General features: G+C 45.9%; 2 protein-coding genes and 1 long non-coding RNA gene across 5 annotated transcripts in view; 2 read left to right on the forward strand and 1 right to left on the reverse strand.

Moving 5' to 3' along the window:
* PKD2L1 (polycystin 2 like 1, transient receptor potential cation channel) overlaps positions 1–9,039 on the forward strand; it is a 43,449-nt gene extending 34,410 nt beyond the window's left edge. Inside the window, exons 6-16 of one of the 2 annotated variants that reach the window (XM_070222877.1) lie at positions 1,982–2,210; positions 2,885–3,055; positions 3,236–3,417; positions 3,738–3,858; positions 4,721–4,819; positions 5,032–5,153; positions 6,407–6,530; positions 7,319–7,437; positions 7,689–7,812; positions 8,119–8,188; positions 8,703–9,039. In XM_070222877.1, coding sequence (XP_070078978.1) covers positions 1,982–2,210; positions 2,885–3,055; positions 3,236–3,417; positions 3,738–3,858; positions 4,721–4,819; positions 5,032–5,153; positions 6,407–6,530; positions 7,319–7,437; positions 7,689–7,812; positions 8,119–8,188; positions 8,703–8,917 — 1,576 coding nt within the window. In that variant the 3' untranslated portion in view covers positions 8,918–9,039. Of the gene's footprint in view, positions 1–1,981; positions 2,211–2,884; positions 3,056–3,235; positions 3,418–3,737; positions 3,859–4,720; positions 4,820–5,031; positions 5,154–6,406; positions 6,531–7,318; positions 7,438–7,688; positions 7,813–8,118; positions 8,508–8,702 lie in introns of those variants that run through there. The other variant, XM_070222884.1, reaches the window with a different exon arrangement.
* LOC138915706 (uncharacterized) overlaps positions 1–10,013 on the reverse strand; it is a 25,319-nt gene extending 15,306 nt beyond the window's left edge. Inside the window, exons 1-2 of the long non-coding RNA XR_011421830.1 lie at positions 9,875–10,013; positions 6,909–8,709 (exon numbers count right to left, since the gene is read on the reverse strand). This is a non-coding gene — a long non-coding RNA (uncharacterized lncRNA). The remainder of the gene's footprint in view (positions 1–6,908; positions 8,710–9,874) is intronic.
* On the forward strand, positions 9,934–16,631 carry BLOC1S2 (biogenesis of lysosomal organelles complex 1 subunit 2). Of its 2 annotated transcripts, none has more exons than XM_001500417.5 (5): positions 9,934–10,268; positions 10,632–10,748; positions 13,843–13,962; positions 14,669–14,773; positions 16,143–16,631. In XM_001500417.5, exons 1-5 carry the CDS (start codon positions 10,172–10,174, stop codon positions 16,172–16,174), a joined length of 471 nt encoding a protein of 156 aa, XP_001500467.2. In that variant the 5' UTR covers positions 9,934–10,171; the 3' UTR covers positions 16,175–16,631. The 2 variants fall into 2 exon arrangements, with proteins under 2 accessions (XP_001500467.2, XP_023496714.2); XM_023640946.2 differs by lacking the exon at positions 9,934–10,268 and adding an exon at positions 10,272–10,471.
* The last annotated feature ends 220 nt before the right edge of the window (positions 16,632–16,851 follow it).

The raw sequence follows: 16,851 nt of genomic DNA on the forward strand, positions 1-16,851 counted from the left end.
AATATTTGCTATCCTATTCTGGTTCTATTTATCTGTCTCCCTACTCTGTGGTTTGTGACCCCTTTCTCCCTTTTTTCTTTTTTCAGGTTTGAGAGCCTTCTTGAGGATTTCTTGTAGTGGAGGACTTTTGGTTACAAATTCCCTTAACTTTTGTTTGTCTGGAAAAGATTTAATTTCTCCCTCATATCTGAAGGAAATTCTTGCTGGATAGAGTATTCTTGGCTGAAGATTTTTATCTTTCAAAGTTTTGAATATGTCACTCCATTCTGTCCTAGCTTGTAAGGTTTCTGTAAAGAAATCCGCTGAAAGTCTGATAGGAGTTCCTTTGTAGGTTATTTTCTTCTGTCTTGCTGCCCTGAGTATTCTTTCTTTGTCTTTCATTTTTGCCATTTCTACTACTATATGCCTTGCAGTAGGTCTTTTTACATTGACAAATCTAGGAGATCTGAAAGCTTCCTCTACACACATTTCTCCGTCGATCCCTAGATTTGGGAATTTCTCTTCTATAATTTCATTAAGCACACTTTCTGCTCCATTTTCCTTTTCCACGTTCTCGGGAATTCCTATGATCCTTAAATTCTTTCTCCTCATTGAATCTGCTATCTCTCAGAGATTTTCCTCATTTTTTTTAACTCTTAGTTCTCTTTCTTCCTCTGTCTGGAGCCATTCAGCCCGTCTATCTTCGATTATGCTAATTTTCTCCTCCATGGTGTCAACATGGGCATTCAGGGAATCCGTCTTCTGTTTTATCTGGTCCATTGTGTTTTTCATCTCTAGTAATTCTGTTTGATTTTTCTTTTATTTATTTATTTATTTATTTATTTTTTAAGATTTTATTTTTTTCCGTTTTCTCCCCAAAGCCTCCTGGTACATAGTTGTATATTCTTTGTTGGGGGTCCTTCTAGTTGTGGCATGGGGGAGGCTGCCTCAGCGTGGTTTGATGAGCAGTGCCATGTCCGTGCCCAGGATTCGAACCAACAAAACACTGGGCCGCCTGCAGCGGAGCGTGCGAACTTAACCACTCGGCCACAGGACCAGCCCCCTTGATTCTTCTTTATAACTTCAATCTCTTTTGTGAAGTAACTCCAGAACTTGTTGGCTTGCTTCTCTATCTTTCTCTCTACCTCATTGAGTTTTTTGATTATAGCTACTCTGAACTCATTTTCACTTAGTTGACCTATTTCCAAGTCCTCAGGACTTAATTCTGTGTTTTTATTGTTTTCCTTCTGGTCTGGAGCTTTTATAAATTGGTGGATGGTAGAGGAGCAGTTTTTTCACATAATGGTAGGATTCGGTTGCAGTTACAGCCTGTCGCCACTAGATGGGGGTCAAGAGCCATGTGTTCTGAGCTCTCCCCCTTTGGGCAAGATGGCGGTGCCCAGCGCGGTTTGCCTGGGGGAGGGGCTGTTTTTCTTATGTGCCGATCTGGATTCGGATCAGTTCTGTTCTCTGGTCTCCTGGGGCCCTGGGTTTATGGCGTCCTCATGCACGGACGCTTTCCCCTGTCAGTGGGTTTCCACTACACCGGCGGCAGGAGTCCTGGACCATCCCCCGGTTGTGCGGCCCCTCCCCTGCTCCTTCCTGCACCCGCGGCAGCGATCCCAGACTCTAGGGGAGGGAGTGAAGTTCTCTCCTACCCCGTTCCAGCCCCTTCGAGGCCGGCAGCAGGGTCTCCATCCTCCGTCTTTTGGATACTGTAGGTCTCTGACGTCCTGGCATTAGGTTTATTAGCTGAAATTCAGGTTTTTTTCAGTCCTTTGTTGTAGTTTGGAGGGGAGAGAGTCCTGGGTCAGCTCACCCCACCATTTTGCTCCCTGGGTCTCCTTTCTTTACTGCATCCCTCCATCCATGGTTCCTAGTTCCCTTCTCCTCTGCTTGAGACTTCCCTAAACTCGTACCCAATGGTGGGGGTGGGGAGGGGAGGGAATGGGAGGAATTGTTCCAGCCTAACCCCACCAGATATCTCTCCCTCCTCCCACAGACTGGTGGTGGAGTTTCCAGCTACAGGAGGTGCCATCCCATCCTGGCAAATCCGCACAGTTAAGCTGATCCGCTATGTCAGCAACTGGGACTTCTTTATCATTGGCTGTGAGATCATCTTCTGCATCTTCATCTTCTACTATGTGGTGGAGGAGATCCTGGAGCTCCACATCCACCGGATTCACTACCTCAGCAGCATCTGGAACATTCTGGACCTGGTGGTCATCTTGGTGAGGGACAGATATCTTGGACTTCAGATATTTGGGGAGGAGGAGGGGGATCCATACTGATAGGGGCTCCACGTTATTCCTTTTTGAGTCCCAAGGCCTCCTTACAACTTCTGGTCAAATCACTGTGTAACAGCTCCGTAAGTAAGAGGCTATGTTCCCCTGGCTCAGTCGTGGGAAAACCCTGTCTCCCAAAGCCCCTCTCCCTCTGGCCTATAATCCAGGTCCTGCTCTTTTCTTTATGAACTTGACATTCTGTTCCTCTTCTGTCTCTTATCTTTATGACCTGTCGCCTTGAAACTCTTCCCCTTTCTCCTTTCTTCTGCTAAAATATTCTGCCTCTTCATCAGTGTCCCTTTCCTATTAACAGGACACATTAATTTCCTTACCAAGGCTGGAAGTGGCGAGGGAAAGAAAATTACCTGGCTCCAGTTCTCTATGGTCCCTTACAACCTACATATTTACCACTGACCTCAAAGCCCTCTTTTGGGCTTTAAGGCATTCCCCAATCATCCTATCCAGTTCCATTTGAATCTGAGATAGTCAACAACTCAGCAGGGAAGGATTTTGTTTCCCCATTGTCTTACCCGCCCCAGCTTTCCCCTGGGACCTCATTGTTGAACTTCCCTTGAGATCGCCTTGATTTCTCTGACACCCCATCACCCCTGTGATGACAGCTCTCCATTGTGGCTGTGGGCTTCCACATATTTCGAACCCTCGAGGTGAATCGGCTGATGGGGAAGCTCCTGCAACAACCAGACATGTATGCTGACTTCGAGTTCCTTGCCTTCTGGCAGACACAGTACAACAACATGAATGCCGTCAACCTCTTTTTTGCCTGGATCAAGGTACCCTGGGACTCCTCACCCCCAGCTCCACCTCAGGGCACTCATTCTCCCTTCCTCAATACTTGTCTCATTTTCCTTGCCTGGTCTGGCAACTCCTGTGGCCTCTAGGATCCTGGAGTGGACTGTTCAAAGCTTTTCTTTTTTCTTCCTCCATCATTTCGTTCAACTTGATCCTTCCAGATATTCAAGTACATCAGCTTCAACAAAACCATGACCCAGCTCTCCTCCACACTGGCCCGCTGTGCCAAGGACATCCTGGGCTTTGCCGTCATGTTCTTCATCGTTTTTTTTGCCTATGCCCAGCTCGGCTATCTGCTTTTCGGGACCCAAGTGGAAAACTTCAGCACTTTCATCAAGTGCATGTGTGTGTCCTGTCCCCTTTACTCCTCCCTGGTCCCTCACCCTCCAGCTCCATGGGTTTATGTATCCTTAGGGAGGCTGGGTATATGTGTGTGGGCATGTCTGTGCTTAAAGCATCTGTGTGAGTCTCCTGAAACCCTGGTGTGTGCACTCAAGTATCCATGCACCCCACTCTCTGTCTCTATCAGATTGGGTTGAAGGTGCAGTGAGGGGACTACTTGAGTTCACTGAAGAGTGGTAGTTAGGAAAGCGGGGTGGGGGTGTGGACTGGGGTCAGGGTTATGGCTAGGCTCTGGGGGAAGCCCAGATCCTCGTCTCTCAGTTTCACTCAGTTCCGGATCATCCTTGGGGACTTTGACTACAATGCTATCGACAACGCCAACCGCATCCTGGGACCTGTCTACTTTGTCACCTACGTCTTCTTCGTCTTCTTTGTGCTCCTGGTGAGGGTCCCTCTGAGGGGTGGAAATTTAAGAACTTGAGGGGTGGAGACGTGGAGGGCCTGAAAGGGAGGGGTTTGACCCCCCACCTCATGTTCTGCACTCAGGATTATGATGGTTTTCTCAAATCAAAGATGGAGAGTGAGCAGGGGAGCTTCTAGATCTTCTGAGAGCTGGCTAATGTGGTCAGTGTGGTCAGCACAGTCAGGCCATTTTCAGAGTATAAGGGAATCTGTAGGCTCCCTCACTGAAATCAAACCCCTATCCTCCAAGGATGGAAAAGGAGAGAAAAGTGCACCATGAAAAGTGGCTGCACCTGGAAGCTTCTGCACCTATTCTCCAAGACTCTCCTTCCTCTGGGATCTCTGGCGATTTCTACTACCACTGCTTTGTATTTGCTGTCTCCCCTTGCCAACCATGAGAGACCTGGGTTTGATTTTTATTAACAAAGCCAGCACGTTTATTTATTTGATCAGTGGATGGAGTTACAGACATGGATGAGGGATTGATGGTAAAGAGAACAGAATTACACTCTCACCTTGAAAAGTTTCTGGCTTCAGTGATTGCTGGGCCCCTATATGAAGGAGATCTGTGAGATATGTTGGGGTATCTTTGTGGTCAAGTTACTGTGGCAATTGAGTGAGGACACCACGTTGATGAGGGAGCAGGACCCATCCCTAACAGGATTTTGCTGAAAGCCTGGACTCTGGGGACCCTGAGATGTGGGGGAATCATGGGATGAAGAGCTGGGGTTGAAAGCATTGGCCCCTTTAGAACATGTGTCTGGAACATTAATGGGGTCAGTGGGCTCAATGCTGTCAGTGGGTCTGAGGATAAGGACCCAGGCCCTTGCTTTATCCTCCAGAACATGTTCCTGGCCATCATCAATGACACATACTCAGAAGTCAAGGAGGAGTTGGCTGGACAGAAGGATGAGCTGCAGCTTTCTGACCTCCTGAAACAGGTGACTACCCAGTCTCCTTGAGCTGTACATCTGCATCAGGGCCCAGGTCTAAGGCTCTGTGCCCTAGTCTGTTCCTGTCTGGCAGAGAGATCTGTGCCCTTGTGTGTGAATTCAACTTACCCGTGGACACCCTGTTCCATGTGTGTGGTGGTAGAGGCAAGAGATGATAAGGAGTCTGTGGCAACTGGTGCTTGTTTCCTTTTTCCTTCCAGAGCTACAACAAGACCCTACTGAGACTGCGTCTGAGGAAGGAGCGGGTTTCAGATGTGCAGAGGGTCCTGCAGGGTGGGGAGCAGGAGATCCAGTTCGAGGATTTCACCAACAGCTTGAGGGAGTGAGAAATCAGAGCTCCAACTTTCTGACATTGGTCTCTAAGTCCTTGACTCTCAACCATACACCATTTTCCCATAAGCCTCTGATCTTGGCCTGTAGGTCTCTGATTCTGACCTTCAGAATTGCACCCTTGGTTTAAAGGTCTCTGACCATGTTCTATAACCTTCTGGACCTTGTTGAACAACTCTTAGGACTAATGAAACAATCTAATTCCTTGATTATTGTATACATCCCTCACTCCCACAAAACTCTGATCTTGGTTCTATGCTCCCCCATAAACACTGGTCTATTCCCTTAACCTTTCTCTCCTTTTTTCCAAGTTAAACATATTAACAAATACTGAACAAATATATTGTGATAGCAGCTGTGGGCCAGGCACTGAGCAGGGCACACAATTAAATGAGACAAGATATTTGTCCTCCAAGAGTTCATAGACATACAAACAAATAAACTGAATCATAGTGCAAATTCAACAACAGAAGTGACTAGAAGAGTGGGAGCATGGAGTAAAGAGAGTGATCAATTCTATCTTTGAGCTTAAGGGAAGGCTTCCTGGAAGAGGTGATGTCTGACTAGGGTTTTGGAAGATGATAACTTACACACAGAGGAGCAGTGAAAGTCCATTCCAAGAAGAGATAAAAGCATACACAATTTTGGACATAAAGTCCAAAATCAAGCAACATATACAAGAGTAATAAGTAGTTGGTCATCACTAAGGTTTTAAATGAAAGGTGGGGCATAGTAGGAGATGAGGCCAGAGAAATGGGCAAAGATCGTACTGGGAAAGACCTCAAACACCACTACTCTATCCAAAGAATAGGGTGCCCAGGAGGAATTTTAAGCAGGTATTTAAGGGGTGTCTTTAGATCTGCTCTCTAGAAAGTTTAATTACTCTAGTTGCGTTAGGCAGTATAGCTTTCAGGGGGAGGAAGTGAAAGGGAAGCTGGGAGGGGGGTCGGGGGCAGGTTATTTAGGGCCAAAGAGATTTTGTAATAATCCCTGTAGGAGATCATGAGGGCCTGAACCTAGTCAGCAGGAGTCAGGGCAGGGAAGAAATGGATTCAAGTGATTTCTTGGGGGTAAAATTGCTAGGCCTTGGAGATTCTGACTTTCGCATGTGGTCCCCTCCTTTCCCAGAGAGCAAAACTCTTCCTGAGTCTGGCAAAAGAGTGAAGGGTGGTGAAGGGGGGGTTCCATAATCGAGAGCACAGCCATGGCATGCCAGAAGTCATTTCATCATCCTCTTCTCCCCAGACTAGTGCACGCAGAGCACATCACTGAGCTCACAGCCACCTTCACCAGGTTTGACCAAGATGGGAATCACACGCTGGATGAGAAGGAGCAGGAACAAATGCGACAGGACGTGGAGGAGGAGAGGGTGAGCCCAGCTGGTTGGTGGAGAGGCAGTGTAAGGAAACCGCTCACCCTCCCCTCCCTGCCAACACACCCAGAACCCAAACTGCAAAGCCTCTGATAGATGGGCAGGAAAGAGCTCTCCAGAGCAGTGGTTCTAAAACTGCTGCACATTAGAATACCCTGGTGGGGTGAGTATGAGGTTTTAAAAAATCCTCATACTCAAGCCACACACCCTAGACTTGAACTGCTGGGGGGCTGGGGAGTCCAGACAGCAGTACTTTAAAAAACTCCCCAGCTGATTCCAATGCATAGCCAAGGTGAGAACCACTGTTCTGAAACAGTCTTGGGGGGAAAGGATCAATTGCCCAAGAATCCTTGACAATTCCTTCTGAGGACTTACCTTCTTTGAATTTTTAACTCTGATCCTTAGCTGCCCTTGCTATGCCTGCTTCATCCGTATCCAGTGTAGACCAAGAAGTTAAGGGAAGGAGGAAAAGTGCCAGGAATTCCGGTATCGTCCCTCTTCTCCCAAACCGAGTTGGCTTCTAGTGAGCGCCTCATTAATCAAGTCTTCAAGAGGCTCGTGCTTTGTTTCTTCGGGGGGTGATTCCCTCCCAGAGGCTGGGCCAGCTTTGTGTCTAGCATCACCACTTGGATCCCGTTGTCTCCTGAGTTTCAGAGGGAAGGGGAATAGCAAGACCTGGAGCCCCAGGGCCTAGACTTGAGAGCTCATTAGAGCAGGTGATGGAACAGGAGCTGATGGCTTCCCAGAGTCATCTTCTCCTTTCTGACTTCTGCCTGCCTGATCAGGTGGCCCTCAACACTGAGATCGAGAACCTGGGCCAGTCCATTGTGAGCAGCCCACCAGGCAAGTCGGGTGCAGAGGCTGCCAGAGCAGGTGGTTGTATTTCAGGAGAAGAATTCTACACGTATGTTTCACCAGGGGCCCAGGGTTGACTGTGTTTATAATACCCTACCTTGAGCTTTTTCCCACAATCTTCCAATTCTCCGTCCTTATCCCAGGGAGAACCTCTGCCACCCTTTTAATACGTGCAAGGCTGGGCCTTCCCTTCCCTTCTGTGCTCCAGACACACATCATTCTATCCTCCCTGTCCCTATAGATAGCTAGCCCTTCAGACACCTATTTCTGCTCCCTCAGTCTCTCTCAAATCCTGCACAGGCTCACAAGGAGAGTTCTGCAGCTGGAGACTGCCTTGGAAGGAGTCGTGTCCCAGGTTGATGCTGTGAGCTCAAAGCTGAAGACGCTGGAGAGGAAGGGACAGGTGGCTCCTTCCTCAAGCATGGTGACTAGTCCTTCACCTGGGTCCTCTTGGTTCCCCACAGCTGAACTCTACCATCTTTTCCCCTCCTTGGGTAGAGAGAAACATTCCTGAAAGACCTATGTTTTCAGGCTCCTGAGGCAACACGTTCTTCACAGTAGTCAGTGTATCAGGGGAGATGGGGGGGTGGCGGGAAGGCCTGGGGTTGCCTTGGCCTCTAGGAGCTCTGGGAGGTCTGAGGTTGGCAAGTCAGATCCAGATTTTCCAGATAAAAGGAAAGTGGGACACAAACTCTTCCTTCAAATGATCTGTCCCTTTTTCTTCCAACAGGGGGAACAAAGTATTTGGGAGCACCTGCAGCCAGCTCCAGCTGTGATTCCAGCCCACTGGAGAGTCCAGGGTGGGCAGGAGAGTGGTAGGGAGGGGTCCTAAAGCATCAGACAGCAGACTCCTCTCTCACTGCCTCTCCAGAAACTCCCTTGGCGCATGCCCTCCACTTCTAGGGTAGCAGTTCCCACCATTGCTGCTGTTGAGTCCCACCCTGTGTCTGGCGTTTTGAGCCAGTGTTTCTGTGTGTAGCTGGGCATCATGCTTAGGGTTGTGACTCAGTGTTTCTGTGTGTAGCCATGTAGATCTGTGAAATAACATTTCCCACTGGGCCTCTCACTCCCTGTGCTCCTAGCTCTGCTGTGATATTTAAAAATAATAATAATTAAAAAGGTCAATAACAAACAGAATAAAGGATGGAAAGGAGGAAATGACTTTCTCTAAGCACCTGGATAGCCATGATTTCTGAAAAAAGTAGAAGCTGAGGGAGTGGCAATATCTAGACGTGTTCCTACTTGCCAGTGAAACATCCTTTGTGCATGAAGAGATCTTCTATTAGCACTGGTGGGTTTTTGTCTTCCCCACAGAGTTCTGCTGTGAAAGAGAAGGGGAAGCCTTAGAGGACACTTTCTCATGTGGGGTGATTACAACGTTGCAGAGAAGTTGGAGCAACACCCCCCCTCCACCCCCCTGCCCCCGGGTGAAAGTTCACGAAGGCTCAGTGGAGGAGCCTGCTTCCGACATCCCACTGAACATTGGGAATTCAGGGGGCTGTAAACTAGGAGACGAAGATGGAGCCTGAGGAGAATCCAGCAAAGAAATGACCACAGGATTCAGAAATTTTTGGTGGTCTCTGAATCTATCCTTCCAAATGAAAATGTGGGTTTCCTTGGTGACTATCAATAAAAATCCTTGGGAAAACCAGGACTTTGCACTTGCTTCTGGGATTGTAGGGGGAAAAAGAGAGGCTGGAACAGTGAGCCACCCTTGTACTTGGGCTGGGAAAAGCTCCTCCCTGCTAGGAGGTGTACAGTGGGGGCAGTGACAATGTGAAGGAGCTGGGCTGCCCCAGGAGACTGAAATGACAATTTCTGGCTGGTGGGAATGGTTTGAAATGGTGGGTGCTGTGATTGTACCATTGGAGAGTGTGGAGACAGTCACCTAGGGAGATCTGGCCTTCAGGGTGAAGAGAGTAAGATAGTCCTTACTCTGTGGTGGCAGGGAGCTGTTGTGTGTGTGTGTGTGTGGTGTAGGGTGTGGGAGGTGAGAGAGTGCAGGTGGAGGATAACTGGAGATAAGTCAAAAAACTCCTACCCCGAGATTTTGGGTGGACAGGCCTACATCCAGACTCCTGCTATATATACCACTCTCCTTTCCCCTGTGACCTTTTATCCATTCCTCATTTTGCACCTTCCATTGCTCCCCAGTCGCTTTTTCTCCTCCATTCCCTTCACCCACCCTGTTCTCCCATTCCATGAAGTACACTCTATACACCTAGGGGACTTGTGAAACAGCTGAGTGCATTAAAGATAACCAGAATGTATCCTAGCCCTAAAAACAAAGGCTGTATCAATCAAGAGAAGTAGATGCCAGCCTACAGTTTAAGCAAAAAGGGCCAATATGTTGGTCTTAACCCACGACATTGGAAAGGAGAGTATTTCGGCTCAGAGATCAATGTCTCAAGGTTTCCCAAAGCCTAGCTGAGACTACTTTCAAAAGCACGGATTCCGTCAGCAGTCTTTTAGCCACTTTGACTTACCTGCCGGGGTGCGGATTCTCTGAGGAGGATGTAAGCTGTTTCCGGTGACTTTGGTCAGCAGACAACCCCAGGCTCAACCCAGACAAGTCGTGGGTCTTCCTAGGCTAGTGACCCCTCCAGTGAATGGCTGCAGGAGTGAGCGTATTCTCAGTTTCAGACGTCGCTATCTTAGCTTCGACTTCGGCTTCGTGCTCACACTTTATTACTCAGTATCTAAGACCCAACGTAGCCTAGAGGCGGAGGAGGATCCCGGGCTTGGGAGCCCAGGGCTGGGAGGGCGAGGCACGCCCGGTGCGCATGCGCAGGCATCCCAGAACCGGAAGCCGCGCAGTACCCGGCATGGCGGCCGCAGCCGAGGGTGTCCTCGCGACCCAACGGGAGGAGCCGGTTCGAGGTACGCTGAGTGGGTGGGGATGAAGCGTCCAGTGGGAAGCCTGGGGCCCCGGGATGCCGGGCTCACCTGGCAGGAGCGGGCGGATCAGAGAGGCACACGTGTGTGTGCGCGAGTGTGTGTCCTATCAGGGCGACTGAGATGGTTTGGCCGCGGGATCCGGTGCGAGCCTGGGCCAGTGCAAGGGAGCAGAGTTGGCGTGTCAGGTGGGGCAAGGACGAAGTAAGGGACTTGAAATTATGGTACATGGAGAATGGAGCCGACTTGATGGAATGAGGACAGGTGGAGGGAAGTGGGGAGAGGCTCCTGTGGCTGTATTAGGACCGGGTTTAGGGCAGGACATTTACTCGTTTTCCCTTGACCCAGACGATGCCGCGGTGGAGACAGCTGAGGAAGCAAAGGAGCCGGCTGAGGCTGACATCACTGAGCTCTGCCGGGACATGTTCTCCAAAATGGCAACTTACTTGACTGGGGAACTGACGGGTGAGGATTCGGGTAGTGCTGTGACCCACTCGCTGGAGCTCCGGGAGATCCGTCTGCGGCTCCCTCCCCAACCCCACATACCCTGAAACAGGCCTCTTAGAAGTTTGGGGAGGTCATGAATGGGAAGGAAACAAGTCCATTCCTTCTCTGGAGAAATTCGCGAACCGCTTTCAGAAACGCCTAAGAGTACTTAATACAACTCTGCAGGCCTCCGTAGTGGAGACTAATGCGGAGAAAACAACAAAGAATTCATCAAGAAGTAATTCCTTGGGAGAGGTGTATTTTGAGCAGGGTTGTGAAGCGAATGATTGGCCAAAAAGGGGGAAAGGACTAGTGAGTGAGGTGGTAGAGGAAGCAGTTTGGCTAAAGAAGATGTGTTTGAGGCAAAGAGAAATGAAATTGGGGAATGGGGAGTGACCTGCAGATTTAGGGACGTATTAGGTTGGTCTGAGGATTTGGTGACCCATCCTTTGGGACATGATAAATTTTATGGTCTAGTGTTTGTTTCCAGGTGAGCACTTGACCCATGTGTGGAGAAGGGTCCAAAAAGTGAAGTCTGGTCCAGTGTGGCCTCTTAGAAGCATTTATTGCATTGTTTCACTTCCCCAGGAAATTGCTGTGAGCTAAATTTGGGAACCAGAATCTATAAGAAAAGGCTTGACGCAGAGCAGGAGGGGTTGTCAGTCTCTAATTTATTTGTTTATTTACTTATTTGTTTCTGAGCAAGAGAAACCAAGTAACAAAATCCAGATTTTTGTCTTCTCTTTAAAAATTCCAAAGATTTGACAATACTGGTCCCCCATTCTTGCGGGGCTATAATTGACTAGAGCTGAGCAGCTATCTCTTTTAAATGGACTAGTGCTACACAGTTTGTCCCCAGCACTCCCTGTTTTCTCCCTTTTACTTAGACCTGGTGTCAGTTGCCATTTATCACTGTTCTTATACTGTTGTGTTTTTAGTAGTGGTACAGAAATGGTTTTCTGTACCAATATCTGAAAATTTGAAGTAAATAATAGATTAAGAGGACTGCATGTGCCAAGAAATGGGAAAGAGCATATTTCTTTGTGGAAGTGAATAATTTTCTTATGTGTCTAATAATAAGTATACTTCTGGCTTGCCTCACTCATGTACGTTGTCTTGCTGGCTCCTAGGTGTTTGAGTGTGTGACTTTTGTTTTAGAGAGATCAGTTTGATAGCAATGAGAGTTTGGATATGGAGGAGAGAGACAGCGACAAATGAGCAATATTTCAGATGAAAAGTAGTGAAAGTCTGTGACAGAGAAATGATGAAAGGAGTGGAAAGGAGAGTGTGGGTGCAAGAATATTATAGATGTGGAATTTACAGGACTTGTTGAAGTGGATGTTGAGTGATGGGAGCAGCCTAAGATGTGTCTGAGGTTTTAACCCTGGGTGGTGCCATCAGCTAAAATAGGGAAGTTGGAAAAAGGAACCAGGTTTAGTGTGAAAATAATATTTTCAGTTTTGGCTTGGCTGATTTTAGAGATTACCAGAACATGTGACTTGGACATGTGAGTCCAGAACTCAGAGAGGGATCGGAGTAGGAGAAACAGATTTGGGAGTCCCTGCATGGTGGCGTGAGTTGAGGCTGTGCAGGATGAGATTGCCAAGAGAGAGCTTAGAGGTAGGTAATTGGGCTAAACTAAAATCTCAGGGAATGCCTGTATAGGGCAAATTAATTTTTCTTTAATAACTGTAAAGTACCTAGGCTTACAAATGATTTATTTATTATAAAATTGATTTCAAGCAGATTGTAATTTCCCTATGCTTGTCAATCTTACTTGCACGGATGTTTTTTTGAGTTTGAGAGAAAGCTAGCATAACCCTGGGAATGCGGACGGGAATGTGCCACCTAGGTGAACATCGGTCATGTGTCACAGCTGAAGAAAAGTTGAGAACTGATGGTTAAGGGCGTTGGGTGAGAAAGAATCTGGCATAGAAACTTAAAAAGATCAGTTAGAGAGAGATTAGAAAATGCTATAGCAGCTAAGGGAAATGAGCATTTTGTGAAGAGAGGGAGATCAGTAGTGTCAGATACAATGGAGAGGTTCGAGAGGATAGAAACTGAGAAAATGCCGTGGATTTGGTGGTTAAGAGAGCACTGATCATTTTGGAGCATATGGTTTCTCTGGATGGCGAGGGCAGAGGCCAGACTGCCAGGCTTTACATGAGTTAATGGGGAGGGAGAGGGAGGAGTGAGTGTAAGCTGCTCTTCCAGAAGGGTTAGCAGGGGAGCTCCTTCGTTTTACTGAGCAACAGTGGAGGTGTAGCAGAATAGAGGGAGTGCTTTGGGGCTGGAGGAAACCTGAATATGTTTCTAGATAGAGAGGAACGCGCCAGGATGGAGAAAGTTTGGAAATGCAAGAGAAAGGAGATGATTGAAGAGAGGCCCTGAAGAGGTAGAAGGGTTTGGGATCCAAAGCACAGGAGGAGGAGTTGTCTTGGCAAGAATAGGAACACTTCTGCCTCTTGGGAAGATATGAAGGCACAGACAAGTTTACAAGTGAGGCAGAAAGGTTGATGCAGCCTACGTAAGTGGGCTTGGGCTTCAGGAAAATTGGAGTAGGGGCCATTTGCTTTGAGTAGGGATAGGGAAAGGAACTGAGGATATGAGAAGAAGGCAAATGGTTTGGAAAAATCAGTGCATAAAATGCAGTATAGAAACAGGCAGTAATACATGAGATACTAAGAAGTGGTGAGGGCCGAGTTGATTCTATATATATATAGGACATATATCTATTTATGATGCCATCTCCCAAATTACATGTTTTCATGCTGTAGAGGTACCAAGACTGTTTCACCTCCCTTTTCTTGGGACATGACTTTATCATTTCCCTTTCTAACTAAGATCCTGATGCTTCTGGATCTTATTTGGTTTAAATAGTTGGCTAATCATTGCCTGAGTTTCTCCTTACACATTCAGAGTACACAGGCTGAGTATAAATGTCATAGATCAAAAGTGGCCTGCTCCTTTACATTCCCTAGGTCCTGCCTTGAACTGCCATTTGCCTATAGTTCTATATTCCAACGATTTAAGACAAATCTTAAAGGCATCACATCTTCTGTTTGTTTTAAAGCTACCAGCGAAGACTATAAGCTCCTGGAAAATATGAATAAACTAACCAGCCTGAAGTATCTTGAAATGAAAGATATTGCTATAAACATTAGTAGAAACTTAAAGGACTTAAACCAGAAGTGTAAGTAATAATTTTTGTAATTAAACATGTTTATATTTAATGTTCTTTTGTGCTTGGGGCTGTGGAGAAGGGAAGGGAACATGGCTCCTGTCCTCAGCAAACTCACTTTCTGAAAGTGAATTACAAAGTTAAGGTGAATTTCTTCCATTCTGAGGATTAGCATGCTTTGGTGGTATGGGTATTTCTGCTTCTGAATCTTGATTTGATCCATTTATTCCTGGAAAGATAGGAGGCCGAGGAATGGTGGCCAGATTCTAGTGAATTGATTTAACCATGAAATCCATAAAGGACTACTCTATAAAAAGAAAACCAGAACATCTGTAAATGGAAAATGCTAATTTAGACTGGTAGAATATATTTTTCCATTGACTTATATTTGTATTCCTTGTCTCAAGGGGCCCTGTTGCTCGGTCTGGAAGTACCGAAGAAACTGAATCAGTAATGGAAAGATTGCTTGAGGAGCAAGGAATTTAAAAGAGAGGAAAATTAGTAGAAGAGAGAGACTTCACTTTGTTTAGGTCACAGTCAAGCCTGACCAGCTAGCTCCTGTCCTTTAAAGCGTCTGCCCTGTTGGTGATCAGAATCATGTTATCCCACCTAGTCTGTCTTAGGCAGAGCTGGAGAGACACTAGCGTTCTTACTTTTCCACTCTTCCGTGTTCATTGTTGATGCCATATAAACCTGCGGTCTGTCTTTGTTTTTAAAGATGCTGGACTGCAGCCTTATCTGGATCAGATCAATGTAATTGAGGAGCAGGTAGCAGCTCTTGAGCAGGCGGCCTACAAGTTGGATGCATATTCAAAAAAACTGGGTAACCATTTTTATTTCTTTTTGATTTGATAAGAGCACCCCCCCCCCCACCAATATGACCTTATCTAATATGATGGTTAACATTTACGGTGTGCCTACAGTGATCTATTTTAATCTTCACAAAAACCTCTTGAGAGTAATTTTTTATTAGTGGTAGTAATAAAAATGACATTTCCTGAGTACTTAAAGATATTTCAGGCACTGTGATAGTATGTTTTTTTATCCTCCCAATAAGCTATGAGGTAGGTACACAATTTTTATCTTCATTCTGTAGAAGAGGAAACTGGATGAACGGGTTAAGTAATTTGCTTAAGGACACAAAACTAGTATGTGGAAGAGCTGTATTCCAAACCAGGTCTGATTGATTACAAAACTCAAGCTCATAGCTGTGGTTCAGCAGACTGAAGCATCCTTAATAATGTAGATGCATGTCTTGAAAAACAGAATAGTCAATCAAGGGTTTTCTTGAAGGATTACTTTTCCTTTAAGGAGGAAACTGGTACTTTTAGTGTTGATGCCTTGCTAACTGGCTCTGGCTTTTATATTCATGAATAAAAATCATGAATAATAATAATAAAAATATTAAAAATAATATCCTAGATGTAATTTACAGATTATTTTCATCACTGACGGTTGTTGACTACTTCAAGAGAGTGGTTTGCAGCACACTGAGATTTGACATGAGTGGTGATGAACAGTTTCATCATCCGTGCTTAAATTCACTAAATGGTGACCGTGAACCTTATGTAGAAGTCATTGTACCAGGTGCCTTCAAAGTTTTAAAGAAAAAGGGAATCTATGACATTAAGAGGCTTATCTGATGGTTTTTAAAATTTCTGTATCTTTCAAAATTGCTTTCCTAGAGTGAGGGATAGGGATAAGAAAATAAAAGGTAAAACATACATTTATGCTTCCTGAGAGTTCCAGTGTGCCTCCCAGAGGGTGCCTGGGACGGTGCCTGGAGAGGCAATTTCCTGTGCTTAATAAGGCTTCTGGTGGCTCAAGTGCCGGTCGGTAATCTACTTACCTGGTGGAGCCATCTGAGCAGATGCTGATGATAGGGTTAGAACTTAGTGAACTTGTGTTGGGTTCTCAATTCTGTGTGTGTGTGTTTGACTCCTTATCTTAAGTTGTATCCATTGATGATATTTAGACAGAGATTCAAATATCTGTTAGCTGATACGATAGTTAACATTTATGGTGTGCGTACAATTTGGACACAATTTGAACACCTGATGAGATTGAAGTGAATAGATTTTTTTTTTAACATAATAGACATTTTTAAATTTGCCTGGAAATGCTGACTGAAAAGTATCTTTGCAAGAGCCAGTTTTAAAAAATATAACTTCCTCTCCCTCTCCTCCTGGCAGAAGCCAAGTACAAGAAGCTGGAGAAGCGATGAAAAATTTATTGCTGTGAGACAAAGTCTTTTTTTAAAGTGGAAGAATGTTTTTATAGGACCTGAATCCTGAGGTTGATGAATTGTCAGAACTCCTCGAAAGGGAACTGTGCTGGTCGTCCCAGAAACATCCCAACATTGGAGTAAACTGGAGGACTGTGGCTATTCCTGAACTTCTTTTGAGGCAGTATCCCCCAGAAACTCACAGTTACAGCTCCTTATCTTTTACTTGAATACTTCATCATCCATTTAGGATGGAGAGTCTCTCAAAGTTCAGGATAAACCTGGGCTTGCCAGTAGAAGCAAATGAGAGGACCTATTTTCTCTGGGAGTAGTTGATCACTACATTATTTCCTTAAATGGCTGGATTTTGAGTTACTGTATAAATGGTTGTTTTTTTATTGATGACACTAATGTATTGCTAACAAGATTAAAAATTAAAAAAGGAAAACAAAACAAACTTGTTCTTTACAGTTTATCGCCTTGTGAATGTCAGTTATTTACTTTTCCATAACATTGCAAATTACAGAAAATCTTAATAATTTCAGGGCAAATCTTCTAGACTGAGCAAAAACAGAGAAAGGAGTGTTGCAAAAGCTTGGTGTATGTGATGGGCCTTCCCTGTCTCTTCTTTGTGTGAGTCAGATGTCTGGGGATGGATGACATTGTGACATGTGCTC

This window comes from Equus caballus, chromosome 1, assembly GCF_041296265.1.
Source record: "Equus caballus isolate H_3958 breed thoroughbred chromosome 1, TB-T2T, whole genome shotgun sequence".
NCBI classification, from domain to species: Eukaryota; Metazoa; Chordata; class Mammalia; order Perissodactyla; family Equidae; genus Equus; species Equus caballus.

Bases quoted from the DNA above. Each gene is read 5' to 3' on its own strand.
- BLOC1S2 (XM_023640946.2), top strand. From the start codon at position 10,288: ATGAAGCGTCCAGTGGGAAGCCTGGGGCCCCGGGATGCCGGGCTCACC. The intron at 10,472-10,631 runs GTGGGGCAAGGA...CCCTTGACCCAG, and splicing joins GAGCAGAGTTGGCGTGTCAG to ACGATGCCGCGGTGGAGACA. The intron at 13,963-14,668 runs GTAAGTAATAAT...TTGTTTTTAAAG, and splicing joins AAAGGACTTAAACCAGAAGT to ATGCTGGACTGCAGCCTTAT.